The sequence below is a fragment of the Silurus aristotelis genome (genome assembly GCF_946808225.1).
Source record: "Silurus aristotelis genome assembly, chromosome: 18".
Taxonomy (NCBI): domain Eukaryota; kingdom Metazoa; phylum Chordata; class Actinopteri; order Siluriformes; family Siluridae; genus Silurus; species Silurus aristotelis.
In genome coordinates, this window is record NC_139591.1 from 10,645,431 (window position 1) to 10,671,449 (window position 26,019).

A 26,019-nucleotide genomic window follows, 5' to 3' on the forward strand; every position below is an offset into this window, starting at 1 on the left:
GGCATGGAAACAAATACCTATTTAAAAAATGAGGAGGAGCACAGAGTGATGTATAAAAGTGAAGGAAGGTGCACACACAGGTGCACACAGGTGGACTATATTCTATGCAACCTTATTGCAATATTCTATAAGAGATGCAACCTTAAATAGATTAAAGACTGTATGGTGAAACTGAAGGAGGAAGACTGTCATTTCATTTACAGAAGAAGTAGAGCTTTTTTTTATTGCTTGATCCATTGACAAATTACTGCTAATTAAGGTGTTGGTACAATTATGCTAATAATAGTTAATAAAACAAACATTCCAGAACATTCTATTGTATAAAGAGCCTGCTGGTAAAACAAAAATATGCAATTTTTACAGTGTGTATAAAAGCATTACTGTCAGTTGATTTAGAACAGAGGACAGACCAACATCACATTGTGCTCATCAGGCAGGCCTCCATGGCCTGAAGCTCCTGCAGCTCTGTACAGTGAGCGTCACAGTGGAGGGTAAGGAGGCGTCGGGCTAAAGGTATTACTGAAAGAGCAGATAGCCCATCCCCTCTGCAAGATTAAAAGCAGTTTTAATGTTTTAATCAAGATAATTACATCACTTTAATAAAAGTTACTAATAGAGGTCGACGGATATGAGTTTTTCTCTGGCCGATGCTGATATTTGTAAATCAGAGCTGACATATGATGTCGATTTATTTTGGCTAATATGTTATTTTCTGATTTTCTTCTCATCTCTTTCTCTTTCTCATTTCTTCTTCATCTCATAAAATCTAAGGATAATAAAATAAATTACTTTGTAGAGGTATAATACTTTTACAGAAACACTTTTACACAGAAGTTACAAATGGATGAAGACACATATCAAAGTAAACTTGGAAATAACGCATGTGTCTTACCCATTGAAATGTAGCTGGGCAAGTTTATGCTGCTGTCTCCCAAGCTCCACACTGTCTTTCCCATACTGGGAACAAACTGCATCAATACTGTATTTTAGATGTGATGCAGCCTTCCTCCAAAGCCCTGAAAAACAGTACTAAGTTTATTACAGTTTACCTAGTTTTTATATATATATATATATATATATATAAAGTGATTATCAGTGCCTAGGAATAATTAAACATTGTAAATAATCAAATGCTAAATAAAAAATTCTCACCCATGGTAGCATATGCTCGTGCCGTTGCATCAGCTAATTCACCCTGCAGAGGGTGCACCTTCATTAGGAAACTGTCTGCTAGATTGGTTGCTATATGCAAGATACTTAGGGCACCATCTTAGTCAGGGGGAAAAAAACATTATATTAATTGAGGTATTTCTGCAATAAAATATTATTTATTTTGAAAATGACATTGATCAACACAATCATTAGGAAATTAATAATTAAAATTACAATGTATTTCTGGGTGTTTTGTGCTGCTGAAAATACCATTTGCTCACATTTTTTCTACTTGCACTCACTTATTTGATTGTTTTCCATGACTTCTACAGCTTGCTCCAACTGGTGCTGTAGTATTTGCATCCTTTTCTGCAGCTCCGTATTTAAGATGCGGTGATCACAGTGTGAACATACATGCATGTCCACACTCATCTAAAAAGACAAGCAAAGTTTTAAATAACATTAAGGACACTCACTACTTTACTGACACTGTCTACTTTATAAGGAACACCTGTACACTCATTCAGCAGTGCTGATATATAGATTAAGAGCTTCAGTTAATGTTCACATTAAACATTAGAATGAATAAAAGTTTGGTCTCTATGACTTTCATAATAGCATTGTAGTTGGTACCAAAAAAGCTGATTTAAGTATTTCAGAATCTATTGATCTCTTTGGAATTTACACAAAATGATGCAATAAATAAGACAATAACCTTGTGGTGGATGCAATGAAACAGCAAAATACCACTTTGGTAAGCTAAGAACAAGAATCAAAAATGGAACTGGCTTAGGTTAATAAATAATAAAAAAAAAACCTTTTTCCAATGTCTAATTTTCTGTGAGTCTGTGCCTTACTGAAAGGGATTGGAACCTTATGTTGTCCTCAGCTTTTGTAAATCCTCTGCCAAACATCAGTGTTCAATGTAATATGTTCTGAGATGCATTTCTGCTTGTAATGTTTAAATTCAATTCAATCTTTATTTACTACCAAGGTAGAACCTAGGTGATAAAAAGTGCATAATAGTAATAAAATAAGAGTTAACAAAAGTAATAAAATATAGCAATATCGTAAAAGAAAAAAAGAAAAAAGTAAATAGTAAGAACAAAAACAGAAGAAAAATAAAATAAGCATTAAAACACAAATAAAATAAACATGAAGAAGCAGAAGACTAAGTACTACAGAACAAAGGCTTTGGTGTATAAGTGGGTCTTTAGTTTAGCTATAAAATTAGAGAATTTCCTTTCGGAGGTGAGATCAGAAGGAAGGAATTTCAAAGCTTAGAAGCTGCCACTGAGAAGGCACGGTCACCCCACTATTTATATCTTGTTCTATGCACTTCGAGCAATGATTAGAGGACCTGAAAGTTCGGTAATGGGTGCACAGACGGATAAGTAAATTTAAATTTCGAATTCTTATTCCAGACACAGATTTTCTTTTAGCTCAAACCAGTCTGGTCATTCTCCTCATTATCAACCACGTGTTTTAGCCTGCAAACCTCAGGCCAGAAGCTCTGAAATACTCACCGCAGCACATCCAGCACCAACAATGTTTCAAGTCAGAGTTAAAAAAAAACTTCATAAAAATAATATAAACTACTTATATGCATAAAATACAATAATACAAATATATCAATTCAAAGGCATGCATAGTAACTATTATTATTATGTATATTATTGTGTGTAGAGTCAATGGTGACTGAATATTTTATTTAGCTGAATCATTAATTATGGGGAACTTGCCATGTTACCTCAAGAAAGTTTCCACATTTTTCACACTTAAGTCCATTAAAAGTTAATGGTAATATCTTGCTTTTATCAGCTAGTTCCAGCTTGCAAGCCTCACATTGACACTGGAAGAAGTACTGCATCAGCAGCAGGCACTGGCGCTTTTCAACATCCAATCTGCTACTGTGAGGACCTGGCAGGAAGTAAGATCATCAGTATATAGATGAGGTACAGCAGGTAGGTGAGGTACCTGCTTTTATGTTGTTTTTTGCCATGGAAATTTTAGTTATTGATCATAGAGCAAGTGATAAAAGTATGTGAGATACAGTTTATACTTATTATTATAACGTTGTAAATTATTACTATTTTAAATAAGTAGCCTTACATACTATTACCAAAACAATTTCCTTAATCTGATGCTGGTTTACCTGCTCCAAATTTATACATTTAAAAATAATAATGCATTCTTTCCCATTTTATGATTATCCAGTTTAACCCTTTCAACAGGTCTTTATATCGCCAATAGATAGAAGTAGTAATTAAATTATATATTCTTGGAATCTTGTAGATGTGTCATCTACTTTTTTACTAAGCAGCTTTTACTAGCTTTACTTGTAGCATACACAGACCAGGTTTACATTATGACCACTAAGCAGGCATAACATTATGACCACCTGCCTAATATTGTGTTGGTCCCCTTTTGCTGAAAAACAGTCCTTGACCTGTTGAGCATTAACAGCTTTTTCAGCAGTTTGAGTTACAGTAGCTCGTCTGTTGGATCGGACCACACAGTCTGAACTCGCATGCAGAAACTCATCCAACTGTGTGTACACTCACTCAGCTGTGTGTTACTGAGCAGCTACAGATCTTAACTCAAAACAGACACTCATGCTGATTCGGTTCACAAACATCCACAACACAACACTCATTTTATATTATATTATAAACAACCTCCTGTGTTTGCATTTTATGTTTATTTACAAGTACACTCCTGTATACAGTTCTCTTTTGCAGATTGTAAAACATTATACAGAAGGTTTACTGGCGGCTACACTGTCCTACAAACCCGATTCCAAAAGAGTTGGAACACTGTACAAAATGTGAATAAAAAAGGAATGCAATAATTTACAAATCTCAGTTATATTTTATTCACAATAAAATAGATAAAATATCAAATGTTGAAAGTGAGACATTTTGAAATGTCATGGCAAATATTGGCTCATTTTGGATTTCATGAGAGCTACACATTTAAAAAAAGTTGGGACAGGTAGCAATAAGAGGCCGGAAAAGTTGAATGTAAATATAAGGAACAGCTGGAGGACCTTCTGGAGTGTCTCTCAGAAGTCAAGATGGGCAGAGGATCACCAATTCCCCCTTTGCTGTGGCGAAAAATAGTGGAGCAATATCAGAAAGGAGTTTCTCAGAGAAAAATTGCAAAGAGTTTGAAGTTATCATCATCATCAACAGTGCATAATATCATCCAAGGATTCTGAAATGAGAATTAAGTTTGTGTTTGAGTTCAGATTTGTAGCTCAGTAACACACAGTTTAGTGAGTTTGTGCATGTGAGTTCCAGTTCAGTTCTGTGTGTTAAGGAGCCTGACGGCTTGCGGGAAAAAACTGTTGCACAGTCTGGATGTAAGAGTCAGATTGCATCGGAACCTCTTTCCTGATGGTAGAAGAGTGAAGAGTGTGTGTGAGTGGTGTGTGGGATTGTCCACCATGCTGTTGGCTTTGCAGAGTGTGGTGTAAATGTCTGTGATGGAGGGGAAAGAGACTCTGATGAGCTCTGCTGTCCACACTATTCTCTATAAGGTCTTGCAATCTAAGACGGTGCAATTCCCAAACCAGGCAGTGATGCAGCTGCTTAGGATGCTCTCAGTGGTCCCTCTGTAGAGCATAGGCAGGATGGGGGAGGGAAATGGGCTTTCCTCAGCCTTTTTAGGAAGTAAAGGCGCTGCTGTCTTTCTTGGTGATAGTGTTGAGTGACCAGGTGAAGTTCTCCACCAGACGAAACACCAAGAAATTTGGTGCTCTCAATGATCTCCATGGAGGAGCCATCGATGATGGAGAATCTGTGCTCTCCTAACCATCTCTTTAGTTTTGTCAATGGTCAGAGACAGGTTGTTGGCTCTACACCAGGCTGCTTACTGTTGCACCTCCTCTCTGTATGCTGACTCATCGTTGTTGCTGATGAGACCCATCACAGTTGTGTCATCTGCGAACTTGTTGTGATTCGAGCTGTGTATTGCTACACAGTCGTGAGTCAGCAGAGTGAACAGCAATGGGCTGAACACGCAGCCCTGAGGGGCCCCAGTGCTCAATGTGGTGGTGCTGGAAAAGCGGTTTCCTATCCGGACTGACTGAGCTCTCCCAGTCAGTCCAGGATCTAGTTGCAGAGTAAGATGTTCAGGCCCAATAGGCTCAGCTTTTCAATCAGGTGCTGATGGATAATTTTGTTGAATGCTAAACTGAAGTCTATGAATAAACAACATTCATACGTAAGTGTGATTATTGTCCAGGTGGGTGAGGAGCAGATGGAGGGTCGTTGTAATGGCATCATCAGTGGAACGGTTTAGACAATACGCAAACTGCATTCGGTCCAATAAGGGTGGTAGCTGGGTCTTTATGTGCCTAACGACAAGCCTCTCGAAGCATTCATCACGATAAGTGTATGTGTGACGGGACGATAGTCATTGAGGCAGGAGACTGTAGACTTCTTCGGCACGGGGATGATTGTGGTTGTTCCTACATGCCTCAAGACAACTGCGCTGCTCAGGGAGATGTTGCAGATTGTTGAAGATGCTCAATTGTAAAGAACGCACGGGCACCCTCAAAAATAAACTACAGAAATGCCTCCATCAAATTTATATGCTTTTTAAATCTCCTGATCAGTTAAGTAATTAAAATGCAACATGAAGTTATGCTCAAGTGGCTTTCTCCTAGCTCAGACTGTAGATTCTTTTAACCAGTGACAATCATGACATATATTTAGACAATAGTTTAAACATGAATTGAAGCAAACTGTTTAATTACATGTCTGTTCACATGTATTAATTGTATTTTTTTTAATTCCTTTGGAGTAGTTAGACGAGACACACCAATTAAAGATCAAAAAACTTGAAAAAACAGACAACACATAACAGTTTTCCAATCTGCCCCAGTCCAGTTTAAATGAGCATTGGCCCATACAAAATGTGGCATTTCTGGGTCATGTTCATGGCTTTTTGGTTTTTGCATGATTGAGCTTTAACCTGCAATTGTGGATGACACAGCAAACTGCCATTACAAGCAATGAGGTGTTTCTAAACTTATGCAGTGACTTCCAATACTTTCAAAGATTTCTCCAGATTCTCTGAATATTTTAATGATATGTATTGTAGATGATAAGATTATGAGAAACATTATTCTGAAATTGTTTCACAACTTGCAAATGCAGATTGGTGAACCTTTGTCCATCTTTACTTCTTAGATACTCTGCCTCTCCCCAATCATGTTACGGACTTCCCAAATAAACTAATAAGTTGCACACTGTTTCATTTCCTTTTGTTGCCCTGTATTTAAATTTTTCAAAGCATCCTGACTTTTTTGGAATTGGGGTACTCCACTATATTTGGGTAGGTTAGTTTAGAAATATCTGGCTATCCAGTTCATGTTAAATATCATGCAGTAATTCATACCAAATTTAGATTTATACGTGCTATTTGAACAAAGCATACCATTGTATGTGAACAAAGCATGTCATTGTGTTATTTTACACTAGCCTAAATTATTTATTAAGCTAAATGCCTGGGGCCATTCTACTACATCCGAGATCAAATGACACATCCAAAAATGATTTCATTATGGTAATTATGTTCAGGCTAATTAGGTGTGAACATAATTAGTAGAGCAGAATTGAGTTTATAGAGACACTTGTTGCTAAAAACAATATTGGAAAACCATAATTAGCAATGTTGAGATACCAACATCTGATTCAAGGTGATGTCTGATGTAAGAATATTGCTGCTCTGATTTCCATGCAACTTGTAAATATGATAAAAATAACAATCTTTCTATTATTCTTTTTCGTTGACACTTAACAACCATTCTGTTTAATGATGTAATTTTGATTACAGATTCATGAATAGAGAACTATGCTATTAAAAACAAATTCATGTATACTAGGGCTGTAACGGTACACAAAATTCATGATTTGCCAGGTACCTTGGTTTTTAAGTCACAGTTCGGTACAATTTCAGTACAGTTAGGTAGGAGAATTTGCAAAACAAAATTGTCTTTTTTTTATTAATGCAGTTTATTATTATTATTATTAACATTTGTGAATATTAGCAGATTACCTTTCTAAAATGATTTAAAATAAAATGCCTGCTTGGTTAAATAATATATCAAATATATATTATATTGATTCATTTGAGTAATCGATTAAATTGGCACAAATTAAATTGATTTAATAAAATGAATTAATAGAAAAATGTAATTCAATATTTTAAATTTGTTACACCCCATTTGGGTAATACAGATGTATATGTAAGTGTGTGTGTGTTTTACATTTAATATAACATTTTCTAAATTATCAACTTATTTCAGCATTAATAAGCAGCATAATTAATAACAAATGTCTTTCTTCCTTCCATCCTTTAGTTATTCACTCCCTCAATATGCAGAATTAACAGGATTTTCTCCTTTAAAGAAAAATTCTTGAAGAAAAAGCTAAAGAATCCATATCGCTAGACTGTCATAAAACCAGAAGTGGTAGCAAATTCACGCGTACGCAAAACAACGTACATGTCGTTACTTATTTTAATTATGTTCCGCACGTAAAAAGGATTGCATTTGGTAGACTTATGTTCTAAATCAAAAGCCCTGTCCCGAAAAGGTTCGGTATGAATTTATGTACCGTTACACCCCTAATGTATACCAATTTACATATACTGTATTTGAATTTTATAAAGCTGCTTTGTGACAGTGTTTACAAGTCCTCTGTTAAAAGCAAGATATAAATAAACATTTGAATAAAGTAAATTGAGTTTTGTCCAGATTGAATAATAATTTTTTTTTATAGATTTTCTTTTTATTGACCTTATGCACCTCCTTAAGACACTAAATGTAAGATTTTTGCCTCAATAATGATCTAAATAAAAATTATTTTTGACATGAATATTGACATTACTACCCAATCCAAGGATGTTAGAAAACCCCATTTCTTACCGTAACAGTGTAACAGCTCCTGCCCTGCAGCAATGTTTCTGCAAGCACGGACTGTTACTCTAAGTCCCGAAGAAAAATACTCAGGACCACTAGAGCCAGATGAACGGAGGCCCAGACTGAAGGAGATACTCGTGTTAGGCTGACAGGCATGGTTGAGCAAACTGAGGATGGGGAACACTGCAGTGGCAATGCGTAATTCTTTACTGGACTGCACTGGTAGGCTGGTGTCCTCTAAAAGAAAGGTTAGAATTAACAGATGCTCAATGGAGCCCACAATATTGCTTATTTTTACACTTACCAGTAGGTAGTACAAAAAAATTATATGGGACCAAAATAAAATACTGTATACCACGCTTGTGAGTTTCCTTTTTAAAATATCAGAATAAAAAATTAACTAATCCAGAACCAACATCGGAAACAAGAAACAAAAATGAGCATCATCACCATTTTCAAAGGAGTACAGGAGATGGTATAATATTAACAGTTCTACACAGCCAGATGCTGGATTAAAGTGATTCTGCATTAATGCAATTAAATTGAATTTAAGTATATTAAAAAATTTAAGTATGAAGAAAAAAAAAATAATAATTACAAAAAAAAAGGCAACAGCATACAAACATACGGAAGTGCATTGCATTCACAAAGAGAAAAAAAAAAAAAAAAAACAGAAAGGATCTTATAATTATGACCTAATATTTCAATTATGAGAATCTCAATTACGACTTCTCATAATTATGAGATCCAGTGTTATGTGCTAAAATGCTCCCCTGCCACAGACTGCCCCCACTTTTCAATTATGAGATACTAAGTCATAATTATGAGATCAGGATCTCAATTATGATATACTAAGTCATAATTATGAGGTCATAATAATGAGACTAAGATCTCTTAATTATGATATTAAGTAATAATTATGAGATAGTAAGTCATAATTATGAGATCCTTTCTGTGATTGTTTTCCTCTTTGTGAATCTAATGTGCAACAACCACATTAAATTCAGTTTAAAAAAAAAATTGCTCTTTGAAATGGAAAAAGAATTACATTAAAAATTCAGAGCACCCTAAATAGATAAAGGAGGTATGGGTGGAGTTACCTTTCCCCTTCTTCCATATAATTGGTGCCTGCTTGTGGCAGCTTGGATATATAAAACAGCACAAATACTGACTTTGGTGTATTTTTAATTGATAAATCGTACCAGTGATAGCTTTATATACATTTATTGTCTAAAAAGGGAGACACTGTTTCTCTCTGCCTTATGTCTTAACCACTAGCCCAAACTGCAATAACCATAATGTAATATACAGAAAATAACCCTTAAACCTGTTATTCTCCAACATTAATGCACCCCAAACAATTGCAGCGTGTAAATAATTTATAATGGCAGGTTTGTTAATATAATATAATCACTGATAAACTTGACCGATTCCCGATGACCGTGGTATTGTGATATCATATTCGTAGGTAGTAGGAACAATAATATAAATCATACAAGCCTACTGAAAATCTGTTCAAATGTAGATTTATACCTTTGACTTTGATTGCTGTCACAGCCTGTGCATTACATCTGAGTTGCAACATGTGCCTCAGAGCTGTAGCTCCTAGCAGACTCTTCTCAGAACACCAACACACACGCCCTTCTTCGTGATCATGGCATGGGGTCTCTTCTTGTGCAATTCTCTGACTGATTGCTGCCATGGTTAGAGCTAACAGGAAGCACAGATTATGGCTATGTTTCTCCACATGTGTTAACAGACTATAGATGCCCAGGTATGACTTCCCATAATAACAGCTTGAATAATTGGAGCCTTTAAAGCACTGGTTAGAAATCAGAGGTGCTCCTACATTCATTTCTGACACCAAGCCAAGACTGTCAGATGTTTCACTACTTGAGCAAGACTTCCCATCACTTCTGACAAAGGTTGCTTTTGGCAGTTCATTAACCAAATTTAAAAAAATCTTTCTTGCTCTCTGGACTTCCTTTATCCCAGCTTTTAGGGTCACTCGCAGGGCCAAGTGTGCAAACAACCCAAGAGCCAGTAACTCTGAACCAAGAGGACACTCCCAGCAGTGGTACTGGTCCCATGCCTCCATTTCACAGCTCTGTTTACAGTATCTGGCATAACTGCAGCTCCGACATGGCACAGAGTAAATATTCTCAGACAAACAGTGATGGCAATGCCTAGGCTCACTTGTGAATATGCTGGCTTGGATAGTCTTTTTGTACTCTTTCTTGATGGGTATAAGAACAAAGCTGAATGCTTCATCTTCAACCATTATTTCCCCTGCTAACTTGTTCTCAGTGGCCAACAGGTAGCGCCCCTTATCAGGAGTAAAATTAACAGATACTGCAGGTGACGATCTGGCATTAACATCCTTATTCTTTTCAGTTTGTGGTGTCTGATGCTTAGGAGTTACTTTCTGAAATTCCTGCATTTTAACAAGACTTGTACACCGTAACTGTCTGTCCATCAGTTTCCTCTGCAGGTTACTTGGGTAACCTTCATCAAAGGCCTGCTGGATCTCCTCTAAACATTTCTATATAAAGAGAGAATAATTAATGTACAAATGGACAGTGCTTTACAGAAAAAAGAAAAAAAAATATTTTAACACTTAAAAGATGCTTACAGTGTAGAGACCAAGATGAAACAAAGCAGCTGAACGATTGGCATAGCATAAAGATAGTTCTTCTGTATTCTTTTCAGCATGACACACACCCTGAAATATATAACAAATACACATGCCATTATCTGCTTTAAAAGACAACTATTTTTGAAAAAAAAAAATTTTTAAAACCAGTGATACTGATATGATTTATAACAGGATAGTAATATTGAAACAACATGCTCTTCAAGAAAGTATTTAACACTTCAAACACATATTCTACAGATTCTACAGTGTTATTCAATTCTATTCTATTGAATTATTAACACTTGTGTTTTTATTACCGCATAACATTTATATATGCATTTTTATATGCATTGTGATGCAGAGAATGGGTTAAGTGTAGACGTTTTACTTTTTCCACACACAGTCTGCAACAAGCTAATTAAAAGAGCACTCTGTCAGGAACGTTGTCTGTTCCAGCAGACTTCCGTTTGTTAACTCTCCATAGTTTTCCTCACTTCAGCTGTGGTTAGACAGAGCACCTGGCCACTGGGTGGAGGGGTAGTCTTCCTTGCCTTCACGTTGTTCTGCACCTCAAACCAGACATAGAATTCGTTCAGCACATCTGGGAGGCAGGCGTCAGGGTCACAAGCGGGTGAAGACATCTTGTAGCTCGTGATCGCCTGGATGCCCTGCCACATGCGACGGGTGTCTCCACTGTCCTAGAAGTGGCTGTGGATTTGCTTGCCGTGTGTGCGCTTTTACCTCTCTGATGGTACGGGACAGTTTGGCCCTTGTTCTAAAGGCTGTCTTGTCCCCTGCTCTGTAGGCAGAGTCTCTAGATTGTAGCAGTGCACACACTTTTGCGGTCATCCACGGCTTCAGGTTAGAGCGTGTACTGATGGTCTTGGAGATGTTCAAGTCATCAATGCATTTGCTGATGTAGCTGGTCACTGATGATGTGTACTCCTTCAAGTTAATGGAATTGCCATTTGTTGCAGCCTCCCTAAACATTTTCCAGTCAGTGCACTCAAAACAGTCCTGAAGAGCAGAGGTGGCCAGGTTTTTACCTGTTTCGGAACCGGTTTAAAGTGTCTGACGCGAGATCTGTATGCTGGAATTATCATAACAGAGATGTGGTCTGAGTAGCTGAGGTGGGGGCAGGGTTTTGCACAATACGCACCGGGGATGTTTGTGTAAAGAAGATCCTGCATGTTCGCCCCTCTCGTTGCAAAGTTTTGCATGGTTAAAATCTCAATCAATAATACACAGTCCGTCGGGGTAAGCATGCTGCAGGTTGCTAATAGCCGCATAGAATTCACACAGTTCCTCCTAAGCATTAGTGCTAATAGTGGGAGACAAGCACAGAGTTCTTGCACCATTTCCTGTTGATATAAACACACACGCCACCACCGCGAGTCTTACCACAGAGAGCTGTATTTCTGTCGACACGAAATGTGTCTAGCCCATCTAGATGGATGGCGGCGTCCGGAACTCTGCCACTGAGCCACGTCTTCATAAAAACAAAGATGCAGCAGTCTTTAAACTCTCGCCGCATGGTCCGCTGGAGTTAGATGTAGTCCAATTTATTGTCTAAAAGTAGAATAGACAGGAGATCCGGGCGTCGAAGCGGCACCCACCCGTTTGCCGCACTTTCGCTTCCTTGAGCGACACTTCCGACGTCCCCTCTCCCAGCCACTGGCATCAGTCGCAGCAAGCAGAGGTCACAAAGGTTATTAAGTACATCCTCATGCAGATTTGTTGTTGCAGATTTCTGTACCGTAACAGCATCTGCCAGTCGTATACATGAACAAAGCTGTCTCCGGTGTCCATATATAGATAGTCCTCTACTTACGCTGAAAATACATTACGACAACCACATCGTAAGTCAAAAATATAGTAAGTCCCAATAGCTTCTGATCTTTACTTGATTGGTACAAAGGCGTGATCCGAATTTTGTGTGTGAAACACACTCACAGAAGCATAAATCTGTCCTCACCTCAGTGTAATATAGGGCAGCAGAAGTGTAGTCCTTCTCTTTAAAGCTCACATTCCCTTGCTCCCTGAATCTGGCTGCACATTCAGAAGATTTCTTTACAGGATTCTTCTCAGATATCCTGGACAAAGCTTCAAGATCTTCTGGCCTATAAAGAAAAAATTATTTAATGAAATGCACAACCAATAAAGAGAAATTAATTTAACGATATGCCATTTTTCTAAATCCCCTAAGAGATTCCAAAACCCAAACTTAGCAGACCCAAATATGCCTTTAAGGTATTGTGTGAATACATTTAATACATAATTTATTATATCTATTTGAATGAATTGAGCACAGCCTCACAATGTTGACTAAAAGACAGGAGGTAGCAGAGTTAAAGATGTTGAGATTTTCATTGGGAGTGACAAGGATGAACAGGATTAGAATAGAGTTTGAGAGCGCATGTAGATTTTGGGGACAAAGTGAGAGAAGCCTGATTGAGGTGGTTTGGACCTCTGGAAGGAGGGGCATGGGGTTTATCGGTAGAAGAATGCTGAGGATGGAGCCACCAAGAAGGAGGAAAAAAGAAAGTTCATAGATGTGGTGAAGGAAGACATGCAGGTGGTTGGTTTGAAAGAGGCAGATGTAGAGGACAGAGTAGTGTGGAGTTGGATGATCTGCTGTGGTGACCCCTAATGGGAGCAGCCGGAAGAGGAAGAAGCGCACAGCCTCACAATGATTGCATGGCAGGGAGCAACCATGTTCTTTGTAAACTTCAACAGGTTTTCTTTAAATTACTGGTGATCCAGTGCTTAAAAGATTACACCATTATTTGAAAAAAATATTTGTTTTTCCCCCATTATAGTTCTTACCTTTTGATATCAGTGCAGTATTAAATTGCAGTGATTTGAAGCAGAATGTTACAAATATCTAAAGAAATTAATGTTAATGAAAACATCCTCACTAGACATACATTACATGTGAAAAGGATTGTGTGTGCTACTGTGTATGACGTTTAAAAAAAAAAGGTCTTTAATATATGGGTATTTGAGGACTAAATTGTTCTTCTCCATGAGCTTATCTGATATATATATATATATATATATATATAAAATATACAGTGAGGAAAATAAGTATTTGAACACCCTGCTATTTTGCAAGTTCTCCCATTTAGAAATCATGGAAGGGTCTGAAATTGTCATCGTAGGTGCATGTCCACTGTGAGAGACATAATCTAAAAAAAAAAACTATTAACTATTTATTTGTATGATACAGCTGCAAATAAGTATTTGAACACCTGAGAAAGTCAATGTTAATATTTGGTACAGTAGCCTTTGTTTGCAATAACAGAGGTCAAACGTGTCCTGTAGTTTTTCACCATGTTTGCACACACTGCAGGAGGGATTTTGGTCCACTTCTCCACACAGATCTTCTCTAGATCAGTCAGGTTTCTGGCTGAGAAACACAGAGTTTGAGCTCCCTCCAAAGATTCTCTATTGGGTTTAGTTCTGGACTGGCTAGGCTACGCCAGAACCTTGATATGCTTCTTACAGAGCCACTCCTTGGTTATCCTGGCTGTGTGCTTCGGGTCATTGTCATGTTGGAAGACCCAGCACCGACCCATCTTCAATGCTCTAGTTGAGGGAAGGAGGTTGTTCCCCAAAATCTCTCAATACATGGCCCCGGTCATCATCTCCTTAATACAGTGCAGTCGCCCCGTCCCATGTGCAGAAAAACACCCCCAAAGCATGATGCTACCACCCCCATGCTTCACAGTAGGGATGGTGTTCTTGGGATGGTACTCATCATTCTTCTTCCTCCAAAAACGTTTAGTGGAATTATGACCCAAAAGTTCTATTTTGGTCTCATCTGACAACATGACATTCTCCTTCCGTGCCATGCATGATTTCAAACCATGACGTCTTAGTGTATTACCAACAGTAACCTTGGAAACGGTGGTCCCAGCTCTTTTCAGGTCATTGACCAGCTTCTCCCGTGTAGTTCCGGGCTGATTTCTCTGAGCCCCAGTCCGAGGGAGATTGACAGTCATGTTTAGCTTCTTCCATTTTCTAATGATTGGAGGTGGACATTTTAAAGGCAGACTAACAGGTCATTAAGGGTCAGAATTCTAGCTGATAGACAGGTGTTCATATACTTATTTGCAGCTGTATCATACAAATAAATAGTATAAAAATCATATATTGTGATTTCTGGATTATTTTTTTTTAGATTATGTCTCTCACAGTGGACATGCACCTACGGTGACAATTTCAGACCCCTTCATGATTTCTAAGTGGGAGAACTTGCAAAATAGCAGAATGTTCAAATACTTATTTTCCTCACTGTGTATATATGTATATATATATATGTATGCTCTGACCACAGACATTGGTGGAATTCTTTGACTGTCAGGGAAAATATCTAGATGAACAAATGGGTGTCAATACGATGTGAGCCAAATCTTGTGAAGATTATCGAAAATGTTAAAATGTATAGCAGTTAGATGAATGCATTCTAGCATGTTACTGTAACCCTCGCACAAGGTAATGGACCTAAAGAACCATCCTTGTTTAAATGAAAATCCCTGTTTAGGAACTTTGCTATTAGATTTAGTAGCCCATTATGGGCAAACAAATATTCTTTTGATAAATTTTGCAATGCTAAAAATAATGTGTGCCAAAATTAGATAAAATATAGATTTTACTAAATTAACCCAGCCATTAGAGCTGCATAAGCCAGTGCACTCTTGGTGCTCATCCCAAGCCCAGAAAAATGGGGAGGTTTGCGTTAGGAAGGGCAACCAGTGTCAAACATGCCAAATCTAATATATACAGATCACAAACCTAAATTCCATAAAGGGATCGATCAAGGCACGGGTTACCAACGACTGCCACAGGTATTGTTAGCCAACAGAGAACTGGTGGAAAATGGGCTACTGTTGGCCAAAGGAGTAGAAAGAGAGAGGGAAGATGTCTACAGAAACAGTAGGGAAAGGAGAAGTGTAGGAGAGTGGAAGTTAGAGTGGCAGTTTAAATGTTGGTACTAGGACTGGTAAAGAGAGAGGGGTAGCTGACATGATAGAGAGGGAAAAAGGTAGATATGTTGTGTGTTGAAGAGGCCAGGTGGAAAGGAAGTCAGGAACATTGAAAGTGGCTTTAAACTGTTCTATCTTGGTGTTGGTGGAAAGAGAAATGGTGTAGGGGTGATTCTGAAGGCAGAGTACAAGATTGTAGGGGAGGTGAAGACAGTTTCTGATAGAGTGATGAATGTGAAGCTGTACGTTGAAGGGGTGATGATAAATGTAATCAGTGCATATGCTCTATAAGTGGCTTGTGAGATGGAGAAAAAAGAAAAAATTCTGGAGTGAATTAGATGAAGTGGTAGATGGTGTACCTAGAAATGAAAGATTGGTGATTGGGGCAGACTTTAATGGGAATGTTGGTGAAGGGAAGAGAGGTGATGACAAGGTGATGGGTAGGTATGGCCTTAAAGAAAGGAATGTGGAGGGCAGATGGTGGTATGCTGTCGTATGCTTTCTCTAAATCCACAAACACACAATGAAACACCTTCTGGCCTTCTCTATACTTCTTCATCAACATTCTCAAAGCAAATAATGCATCTGTGGTGCTCTTCCTCGGCATTAAATCATACTGTTGCTCACAGACGGTCACCTCTTCTCTCAGCCTGGCTTCCACTACTCTTTCCCATAACTTCATGGTGTGACTGATCAATTTAATTCCCCTGTAGTTACTGCAGGTCTGCACATCTCCCTTTTTCTTAAAAACTGGTTCCAACACACTCCTTCTCCATTCCTCAGGTATCCTCTCACCTTCCAGAATCTTGAATCACTGCCATCTCTCCTAAACATCTCCATGCTTCTACTGGTATGTCATCTGGTCTTACTGACTTTTTCACTCTCCATCCTTTTAAATGCTGCTCTCACTTCCTCCTTACTAATCCTATTCACTTTCTGCTTCACCATCTCCACATCATCCAAACTTTTCTTCTCTCTCTCTCTCTCTCTCTCTCTCTCTCTCTCTCTCTCTCTCTCTCTCTCTCTCTCTCATTTTCCTCATTCATTAGCTGCTCAAAATGCACCCTCCATCTTCTCAACACAGACCTGCAGTAACTACAGGGGAATAAAGTTGATTAGTCACCAGTGTTGGGCAGCAACTAATACTGTAACGCGTTACTTAAAAAAAAAAAGTAACTTCGTTACCGTTACCGTATGGTGCGTTACCCGTTACTTTTTTAAATGAATGAATTTCGGCTGAAGTGTAGACAACAGTCTAACCTGTTTACAGCAGCGACGCATTGTAGGATTGGTGGATTACCCTATGTATACACGAAGGCGTGTCTCCATTTATTCAGGTCTGTGCAGCAGTAAGGGCGAGTCGAGGCGAGAGCAAGACAAGTTTCTCAAAGTGTAAATATGCTAATTATTTCACTTTTGTTGAGTATAAAGACAAAAACTTTAAGTCAAATGTAAGCTGTGTCTTTCTGGTTCGAAGGTCGTATCTACTGCGATAAACAGCAACTCCAATCTGTTGAAGCTCCTCCAGGACCTCCATGCTAGAAGCTAACCCGGTGTTCTGTTCTACATTGTTGATAGTTTTCATACTTAAGCTGTGAAAGGAACATTTTTAAGAGCTCAACACAACAGCAGAAGCCACTTTGGTTTATGATTCTGAATATATTATTCAGCTTGTTTTGTTATTTATTTCAGAAATCCTTGTGATATATTCAGTTTGTGCAGGTCTGACTTAAATAAAATAGTGTTTAAAAATTACTTCGTGTTTAAGTCAGTTTTGTGTTTGTTTAGACCATAACGCATAAAAGAGCATTATTGGGAACATTAAAGAAGGTTCTTTAAAAAAGTAACTAAAAAGTTACTTTTAACAGTAACGCATTACTTTTTGGTTTAAGTAATCAACCAAGTAACTAAGTTACTTTTTGAATGAAGTAACGAGTAACTGTAACTAGTTACTATTTTTTAGTAACTAGCACAACAGTCAGTCACACCATGAAGTTATGGGAAAGAGTAGTGGAAGCCAGGCTGAGAGAAGAGGTGGCCATCTGTGAGCAACTATATAGTTTTATGCCGAGGAAGAGCACAACGGATGCAATCTTTGCTTTGAAAATGTTAATAGAGAAGTATAGAGAAGGTCAGAAGGAGTTGCATTGTATAGTGCACTTTCACATTCACATACAACATTTTGAATTTTAATTGCAATACAGCAATAACGGACAATGCAAAAATTATTGATAACTCTAAAGTTAAATAAACATGAATATTGTTGAAAAAAATATCACTGACTGTAGTTGTGACTCTCCAAAGTGGAAAAGGTCGTCTATATCAGTGAAGACCGAAAGGCGCTCTCTTGTCGGAGTTTCGAGTCGGGTCCATTTCTGTTCAACATGTCTTATCCATTCCGGACAAGGGAGATCCATTTCCATACAAGTAAATGCAAACTGCCCCGCTGTAGAGATTTGCAGTTAAAGATCTTCCTGGCAGTCACTGAGACTGGATTATGACTTGAGTATAGATATCAGCTGTTACTGGATGGCGACTGAACTACGGAAGTGACGTTGGCGCCAATGATGTGCCGAAAAAAAGCACTCTTGCTGTGAAAAATGCCCTCTGTCGCGAAAACGCGCAAATATATTCGCCTTAAAGTGGCAAGCGTTTTAATTATGAACAATTGAAGTAAACGTTCAGGTCCAGAAATGTTATATGTATATATATATATACACACACACCCACACACACACACACACCCACACATTATATATATATATATATATATATATATATATATATATATATATATATATATATATATATATATATATATATATATTTACAGTGAGGAAAATAAGTATTTGAACACCCTGCTATTTTGCAAGTTCTTCCACTTAGAAATCATGGAGGGGTCTGAAATCATCGTAGGTGCAGGTCCACTGTGAGAGACATAATCTAAAAAAAAAATATCCAGAAATCACAATATATGATTTTTAAACTATTTATTTGTATGATACAGCTGCAAAAAAGTATTTGAACACCTGTCTATCAGCTAGAATTCTGACCCTCAAAGACCTGTTAGTCTGCCTTTAAAATGTACACCTCCACTACATTTATTATCCAAAATTAGATGCACCTGTTTGAGGTCGTTAGCTGCATAAAGACACCTGTCCACCCCAGTAAGAATCCAACTACTAACATGGCCAAGACCAAAGAGCTGTCCAAAGACACTAGAGACAAAATTGTACACCTCCACAAGGCTGGAAAGGGCTACAGGGAAATTGCCAAGCAGCTTGGTAAAAAAAGGTCCACTGTTGGAGCAATAATTAGAAAATAGAAGAAGCTAAACATGACTGTCAATCTCCCGCGGACTGGGCCTCCATGCAAGATCTTACCTCGTGGGGTCTTAATGATTTAAAGGAAGGTGACAAATCAGCCCAGAACTACACGGGAGGAGCTGGTCAATGACTGGAAAAGAGCTGGGACCACCGTTTCCAAGGTTACTGTTGGTAATACACTAAGACGTCATGGTTTGAAATCATGCATGGCACGGAAGGTTTCCCTGCTTAAACCAGCACATGTCCAGGCACGTCTTAAGTTTGCCAATGACCATTTGGATGATCCAGAGGAGTCATGGGAAAAAGTTATGTGGTCAGATCAAACCAAAATAGAACTTTTGGGTCAGAATTCTACTAAACGTGTTTGGAGGAAGAAGAATGATGAGTACCATCCCAAGAACACCATCCCTACTGTGAAGCATGGGGGTGGTAGCATCATGCTTTGGGGGTGTTTTTCTGCACATGGGACGGGGCGACTGCACTGTATCAAGGAGATGATGACCGGGGCCATGTATTGAGAGATTTTGGGGAACAACCTCCTTCCCTCATTTAGAGCCTTAAAGATGGGTCGAGGCTGGGTCTTCCAACATGACAATGACCCGAAGCGCACAGCCAGGATAACCAAGGAGTGGCTCTGTAAGAAGCATAGCAAGGTTCTGGCGTGGCCTAGCCAGTGTCCAGACCTAAACCCAATAGAGAATCTTTGGAGGAAGCTCAAACTCCGTGTTTCTCAGCAACAGGCCAGAAACCTGACTGATCTGGAGAAGATCTGTGTGGAGGAGTGGGCCAAAATTCCACCTGCAGTGTGTGCAAACCTGATAAAAAACTACAGGAAACGTTTGACCTCTCTAATTGCAAACAAAGGCTACTGTACCAAATATTAACATTGACTTTCTAAAGTGTTCAAATACTTATTTGCAGCTGTATCATACAAATAAATAGTTAAAAAATCATACATTGTGATTTCTGGATTAAATTTTTTTAGATTATGTCTCTCACAGTGGACATGCACCTACGATGACAATTTCAGACCCCTCCATGATTTCCAAGTGGGAGAACTTGCAAAATAGCAGGGTGTTCAAATACTTATTTTCCTCACTATATATATATATATAGATAGATAGATAGATAGATAGATAGATAGATAGATAGATAGATAGATAGATAGATAGATAGATAGATAGATAGATAGATAGATAGGAGAAGTGTAGGGGAGTGAAGGTTCGGGTTGGCACTTTAAATGTTGGTACTATGACCGATAAAGGGAGAGAGATAGCTGATATGATGGAGAGGAGAAAGGTATATATGTTGTGTGTTCAGGAGCCCAAGTGGAAAGGGAGTAAGGCCAGGAACATTGCACGTGGGTTTAAACTGTTCTATCATGGTGTGGATGGAAAGATAAATTGTGTAGGGGTAATTCTGAAGGAAGAGTACAGTAAGAGTGTAGTGGAGGTGAAGAAAGTTTCTGATCGGGTGATGAACGTGAAGCTGGAAGTTAAAGGCGTGATGATAAATGTCATCAGTGCTTATGCCCCACAAGTGGGTTGTGAGATGGAGCAGAAGGAATAATTCTGGAGTGAGTTAGATGAAGTGGTAGAGGGTGTACCTAGGAATGAAAGATTGGTGATTGGGGCAGATTTCAGTGGGCATGTAGGTGAAGGAAACAGAGGTGATGAGGAGGTGATGGGTAGGTTGGCTTTAAGGAAAGGAAATGTGGACGGGCAGATGGTGGTAGATTTTGTTAAAAGGATTAAAATGGCGGTGGTGAACACTTATTTTAAGAAGAAGAAGGATCATAGGGTGACATATAAAAGTGAAGGAAGGTGCACACAGGTGGACTATGTTCTATGTCGGAGATGCAACCTGAAGGAGATTGGAGACTGTAAGGTGTTGGCAGGGGACAGTGTAGCTAAAAAGCATGTAGGATGGTTTTGGCGGTGAAGAAGAAGAGAAGGAGAGTGAAGACTGAAAGAAGAATAAGATGGTGGAAACTGTAGGCAGAAGACTGTAGTGTGAGATTTAGGGAAGAGGTCAGACAGGGGCTCGGTGGTGGTGGTGAAGAGGTGCTGGATAATTGGGCAACTACTGCAGAAGTGATAAGGGAGGCAGCTAGAAAGGTACTTGGTGTGACATGTGGAAATAGAAAGGAAGACAAAGAGACGTGGTGGTGGAATGAGAAAGTGCAGGAGAGCATAAGGAGAAAGAGGTTGGCAAAACAGAATTGGGACCGACAGAGTGATAAGAAAAGTAGGCAGGAGTACCAGGAGATGCGGCAGCAGGTAAAGAGGGATGTGGCAAAAGCCAAGGAAAAGGCATATGAGGAGCTGTATGTGAAGTTGGACACTGAGTAAGGAGAAAAGGATTCGTACCGATTGGCCAGGCAGAGGGACTAAGCTGGGAAGGATGTGCTGCAAGTTAGAGAAATAAAGGATGGAGATGGAAATGTGTTGACTAGTAAGGAGAGTGTGTTGAGAAGATGGAGTGAGTATTTTGAGCAGCTGATGAACGAGGAAAATGGGAGAGAGAGAAGGTTGGATGGTGTAGAGTTGGTGAAGCAGGAAGTGGATAGGATTAGTAAGGAGGAAGTGAGAGCAGCAATTAAGAGGATGAAGAGTGGAAATTCAGTTGGACCAGATGACATACCAGTAGAAGCATGAAGATGTTTAGGTGAGATGGCAATGGAGTTATTAACAAGTTTGTTTAACAGGATTTTGGAAGGTGAGACGATGCCTGAGGAATGGATAAGGAGTGTGCTGGTACCAATCTTTAAGAACAAGGGAGATGTGCAGACCTGCAGTAACTACAGGGGAATAAAGTTGATAAGTCACACCATAAAGTTATGGGAAAGAGTAGTGAAAGCCAGGCTGAGAAAAGAGGTAGCTAACTGTGAGCAACAGTATGGTTTTATGCAGAGGAAGAGCACCACAGATGCAGTATTTGCTTTGAGAATGTTGATGGAGAAGTATAGAGAAGGTCAGAAGGCGTTACATTGTGTGTTTCTGGCTTTAGAGAAAACGTATGACAGGGTGCCGAGAGAGGAGTTGTGGTATTGTATAAGGAAGTCAGGTTTGTCCAAGAAGTATGTGAGGGTGGTGCAGGACATGTATGAGGACAGTGTGACAGCAGTGAACGTGCAGTGCAGTGGGAACGACAGATTGGTTTATGGTGGAGGTTGTACTGCATCAAGGATCGGCTCTGAGCCCTTTTCTGTTTGCAGTGGTGATGGACAGGTTGACAGACGAGGTCAGACAGGAGTCGCCGTGGACTATGAGGTTTGCGGATGATATTGTTATTTGTGGTGAGAGTAGGGAGCAGGTTAAGAAGAGCCTAAAAAGGTGGAGTTATGTGCTGGAGAGAAGAGGAATGAAGTCAGTTGGAGTAAGACAGAGTACATGTGTGTGAATAAGAGGGAGGGCAGTGGAGTGGTCCGGTTGCAGGGAGAAGAGATGGAGAAGGTGGAGAAGTTCAGGTACCTGGGGTCAACAGTGCGAAGTAATAGAGGGTGTGATAGAGAAGTGAATAAAAGAGTGCAGACAGGGTGGAGTGGGTGAAGAAGAGTGGCAGGAGTGATCTGTGATAAAAGGGGATCTGCAAGAGTGAAAGGGAAAGTTTAAAGGACTGTGGTTAGACCTGCAATGTTGTATGGTATAACAGTGGCATTCACTAAAAGACAGGAGGTGGAGCTGGAGGTAGTAGAGCTGAAGATGTTGAGGTTTTCGTTGGGAGTGACGAGTATGGACAGGTTTAGAAATGAGTTTATTAGAGGTACAGCGCATGTAGGACGTTTTGGAGACAAGGTGAGGGAGGTGAGATTGAGATGGTTTGGATATGTTCAGAGGAGGGACATGGGGTATATCGGTAGGAGAATGCTGAGGATGGCGCCACCCGGAAGGAGAAAAATAGGAAGACCAAGGTTTATGGATGTTACGTTCCCACTTTGGCTAGGCCTAGGGGAGTGTGGGAACAATAACTATTTAGATGTTACGGGTTGTTTGGACAAAAAGTCGGACCAGAGTTTAGAGTAGTTATTGTTTTAATGGTCAAGTGCAGTAAGGTAAACAATTGATTTCCAAGAGTGTTTCACAGAGTCAAGAAGACTAGACTCTGAAAAGAACATGGACAGTGCCAAAGAAATGAACACAAGAAAAAGGTCAATTCTAGGCTGTATTTTGGATGCTTAACATAACTAACAAATAGCAACAGACTAGCTGACTACTCTAGGCTATGCTACAAGAAAATACAGTGGGTGGCACCTGCCCTCTAACTAGGGTGTCTAAACAGGTGCAAAACCTACGTGGTGGAATGCAGGTTTTACCTGTTCTTAAACCAGGTGAGCTAGTATAATAGAGACAACTAACAACAAGCTCTCTCTCTTCTTTCATTCCTTCCCCTTTCATCCCCCCCGGGGACTTCAGGAGCTGCTTTTAAATGGAAGGCTCCGCCTCCTCTGATTGGGCTCTTGCTCATCATTGGTCCTTTTTCCAGGCCTCCATTTCAATTACCAGGTAGCTCCACCTATAGATAGTAAAGAGCTGAAGACAGAGCCAACAAAAAGGGGGGATGGGGAGAGCAGTAGAAAAAAAACAGCAGACACGTAACACACCCACCCCAAAGAGCAAACTTGTTTGTGGGGAAAAAAAAAACAGTATACAATACAACATTTAAACGCGTGACAGGGCATCAGCAACAACATTTCTGAACCCTTTTTGTGTTTAATTTCAATGTTGTAATTTTGGGCTAACAATGACCATCTCAGGAGCCTTTGATTCTGATTGTACATACGGGACAAAAAGACTAGAGGGTTGTGATCGGTATACACAATAATTGCAGAACCAACATATACCTCAAAAAACTGTAAAGCTAGCAAAAATGCTAGAGCTTCTTGTATAGGGTAAAGAGAAGCTGGTGGAATAACTTGATTTGGCTTCCCAGTACACTGACAAACATGACAAGACCGACAAAACTGCACAACATCTTTCCGGAGTGCAGGCTAAAAGAAATGGATGTGGTGATGAAAGGCATGCAGGTAGTTGGGTTGACAAAGGCAGATGTAGAGGACAGAGGGGTATGGAGCCGGATGATCTGCTGTGGCGACCCCTAATTGGAGAAGCCGGAAGAAGAAGAAGAAGAAGAAGAAGAATATATATATATGAGGATGTTCTGTTCGTCTGTTTTTTGTATTTAAAAAATATCAGGAGTGGAAAAGAAGAGTCTCTTGCTTCTCAAGGCATGTGTAGCTAGGTCATTAATAAAGGCAGATTTTACCAAATTATCAAAATAGGAAGACCAAGCCATGGGCCACATTTTATTTAATGCTAAATTGTCAAAAGATGCCATGAAAAGTGTTTCAGTGAGGCTTTGCCAGCTTCAAATGTAAGATTTAATTAACTCATACACATTTTGTACCACTGAAGAAACTGTTTTGTTTGGCAGTGTGGGCAGGTGCCAAATCCTGCTGGAAAATTAAATCAGCATCTCCATTAAGCTGGTCAGCAGAGGGACCCCCCCCCTTCCCCCTTTTTAAAACTGATTTATCACACCTAAGTTCAATTTCTCTAGCCACACCCAGGCCTGATTACTTCCACACCTATTCGCAATCAGTCTTAAATAGGACCTGCCTGACAAAGTGAAGTAGACCAAAAGATCCTCAAAAGCTAGACATCATGCTGAGATCCAAAGAAATTAAGAAACAAACAAATAAGAAAGAAAGTAATTGAGATCTATCAGTCTGGAAAAGGTTATAAAGACATTGGGCCACAGTGAGAGCCATTATTCACAAATTACAAAAACATGGAACAGTGGAGAACCATCCCAGGAGTGGCCAGCCGACCAAAATTACCCCTGAGGACTCATTCAAGAGGTCACAAAAGACACCACAACAACATCCAAAGAACTGCAGGCCTCACTTGCCTCAGTTAAGGTCATTGTTCATGACTCCACCATAAGAAAGAGACTGGGCAAAAATGGTTCCAAGACGGAATCCGCTGCTGAGCAAAAAGAACATAAAGGCTCATCTCAGTTTTGCCAGAAAACATCTTCATGGTCCCCAAGTCTTTTTTTGGGAAAATACTCTGTGGACTGACGAGACAAAAGTTTAACTTTTAAGAAGGTGTGTGGCGTAAAAGTAACACCACATTTCAGAAAAAGAACATCATACCAACAGTAAAATATGGTGGTGGTAGTGGGATGGTCTGGGGCTGTTTTGCTGCTTCAGGACCTGGAAGACTTGCTGTGATAAATGGAACCATGAATTCAGCTGTTTACCAAAAAACCCTGAAGGAGAATGTCCGGCCATCTGTTCATTACCTCAAGCTGAAGCAAACTTGGGTTCTGCAGCAGGACAATGATCCAAAACACACCAGCAAATCCACCTTTCCACCTCTGAATGGCAAAAAAAATAAAAATAATAAAATAAAAAAGAAGACTTTGGAGTGGCCCAGTCAAAGTCCTGACCTGAATCCTATTGAGATGCTATGGCATGCTCTTAAAATGGCAGGTCATGCTCGAAAACCCTCCAATGTGGCTGAATTACAACAATTCTGCATAGATGAGTGGACCAAAATTCCTCCACAGCGCTGTAACAGACTCATTGTTCAATTATCACAAATGCTTGATTGCAGTTGTTGCTCCTGGTGGCCAAACCAGTTATAAGGTTTAGGAGGCAAACACTTTTTCACATAGGGTCATGTAGTTTTGGATTTTGTTTTCCCTCAATAATAAAAAGCTCCATTATTTATATTTATATATATATATATATATATATATATATATATATATATATATATATATATATATATATATAGTGGAGCCCCGTTGTACGAGCATAATTCGTTCTTGAAAATTGCTCGTGTGTCCATTTGCTCGTATGTTCAAACTAATTTTCCCCATAGGAATGAATGTAAAAGTGATTTAATCCGTTCAGAGATGTCATTCGATCGCTTATTTCTGCACTTAAAAAGTATTTGTAGCCTATTTTTCCAATTTTTT

At 39.2% G+C, this 26,019-nt stretch overlaps 1 protein-coding gene and 1 long non-coding RNA gene across 2 annotated transcripts in view; both read right to left on the reverse strand.

The window, feature by feature from the left end:
• LOC310741419 overlaps window positions 1-26,019 on the reverse strand; it is a 355,923-nt gene that overhangs the window by 245,427 nt on the left and 84,477 nt on the right. The window lies entirely within an intron of this gene.
• Window positions 197-18,310, reverse strand: smyd4 (SET and MYND domain containing 4). The gene is made up of 10 exons (XM_083569083.1): window positions 17,990-18,310; window positions 12,694-12,838; window positions 10,716-10,805; window positions 9,617-10,625; window positions 8,090-8,320; window positions 2,903-3,072; window positions 1,455-1,584; window positions 1,153-1,269; window positions 893-1,016; window positions 197-545 (listed from the first exon to the last, which is right to left on the reverse strand). Exons 1-10 carry the CDS (start codon window positions 18,127-18,129, stop codon window positions 416-418), a joined length of 2,286 nt encoding a protein of 761 aa, XP_083425209.1. The 5' UTR covers window positions 18,130-18,310; the 3' UTR covers window positions 197-415.

Bases quoted from the DNA above. Each gene is read 5' to 3' on its own strand.
- smyd4 (XM_083569083.1), bottom strand. From the start codon at position 18,129: ATGGAAATGGATCTCCCTTGTCCGGAATGGATAAGACATGTTGAACAG. The intron at 8,321-9,616 runs GTATAAATCTAC...CCTTTCTTTTAG, and splicing joins GACAGCAATCAAAGTCAAAG to AGGACACCAGCCTACCAGTG. The intron at 1,270-1,454 runs GTGAGTGCAAGT...CCCCTGACTAAG, and splicing joins CATGGAAAACAATCAAATAA to ATGGTGCCCTAAGTATCTTG.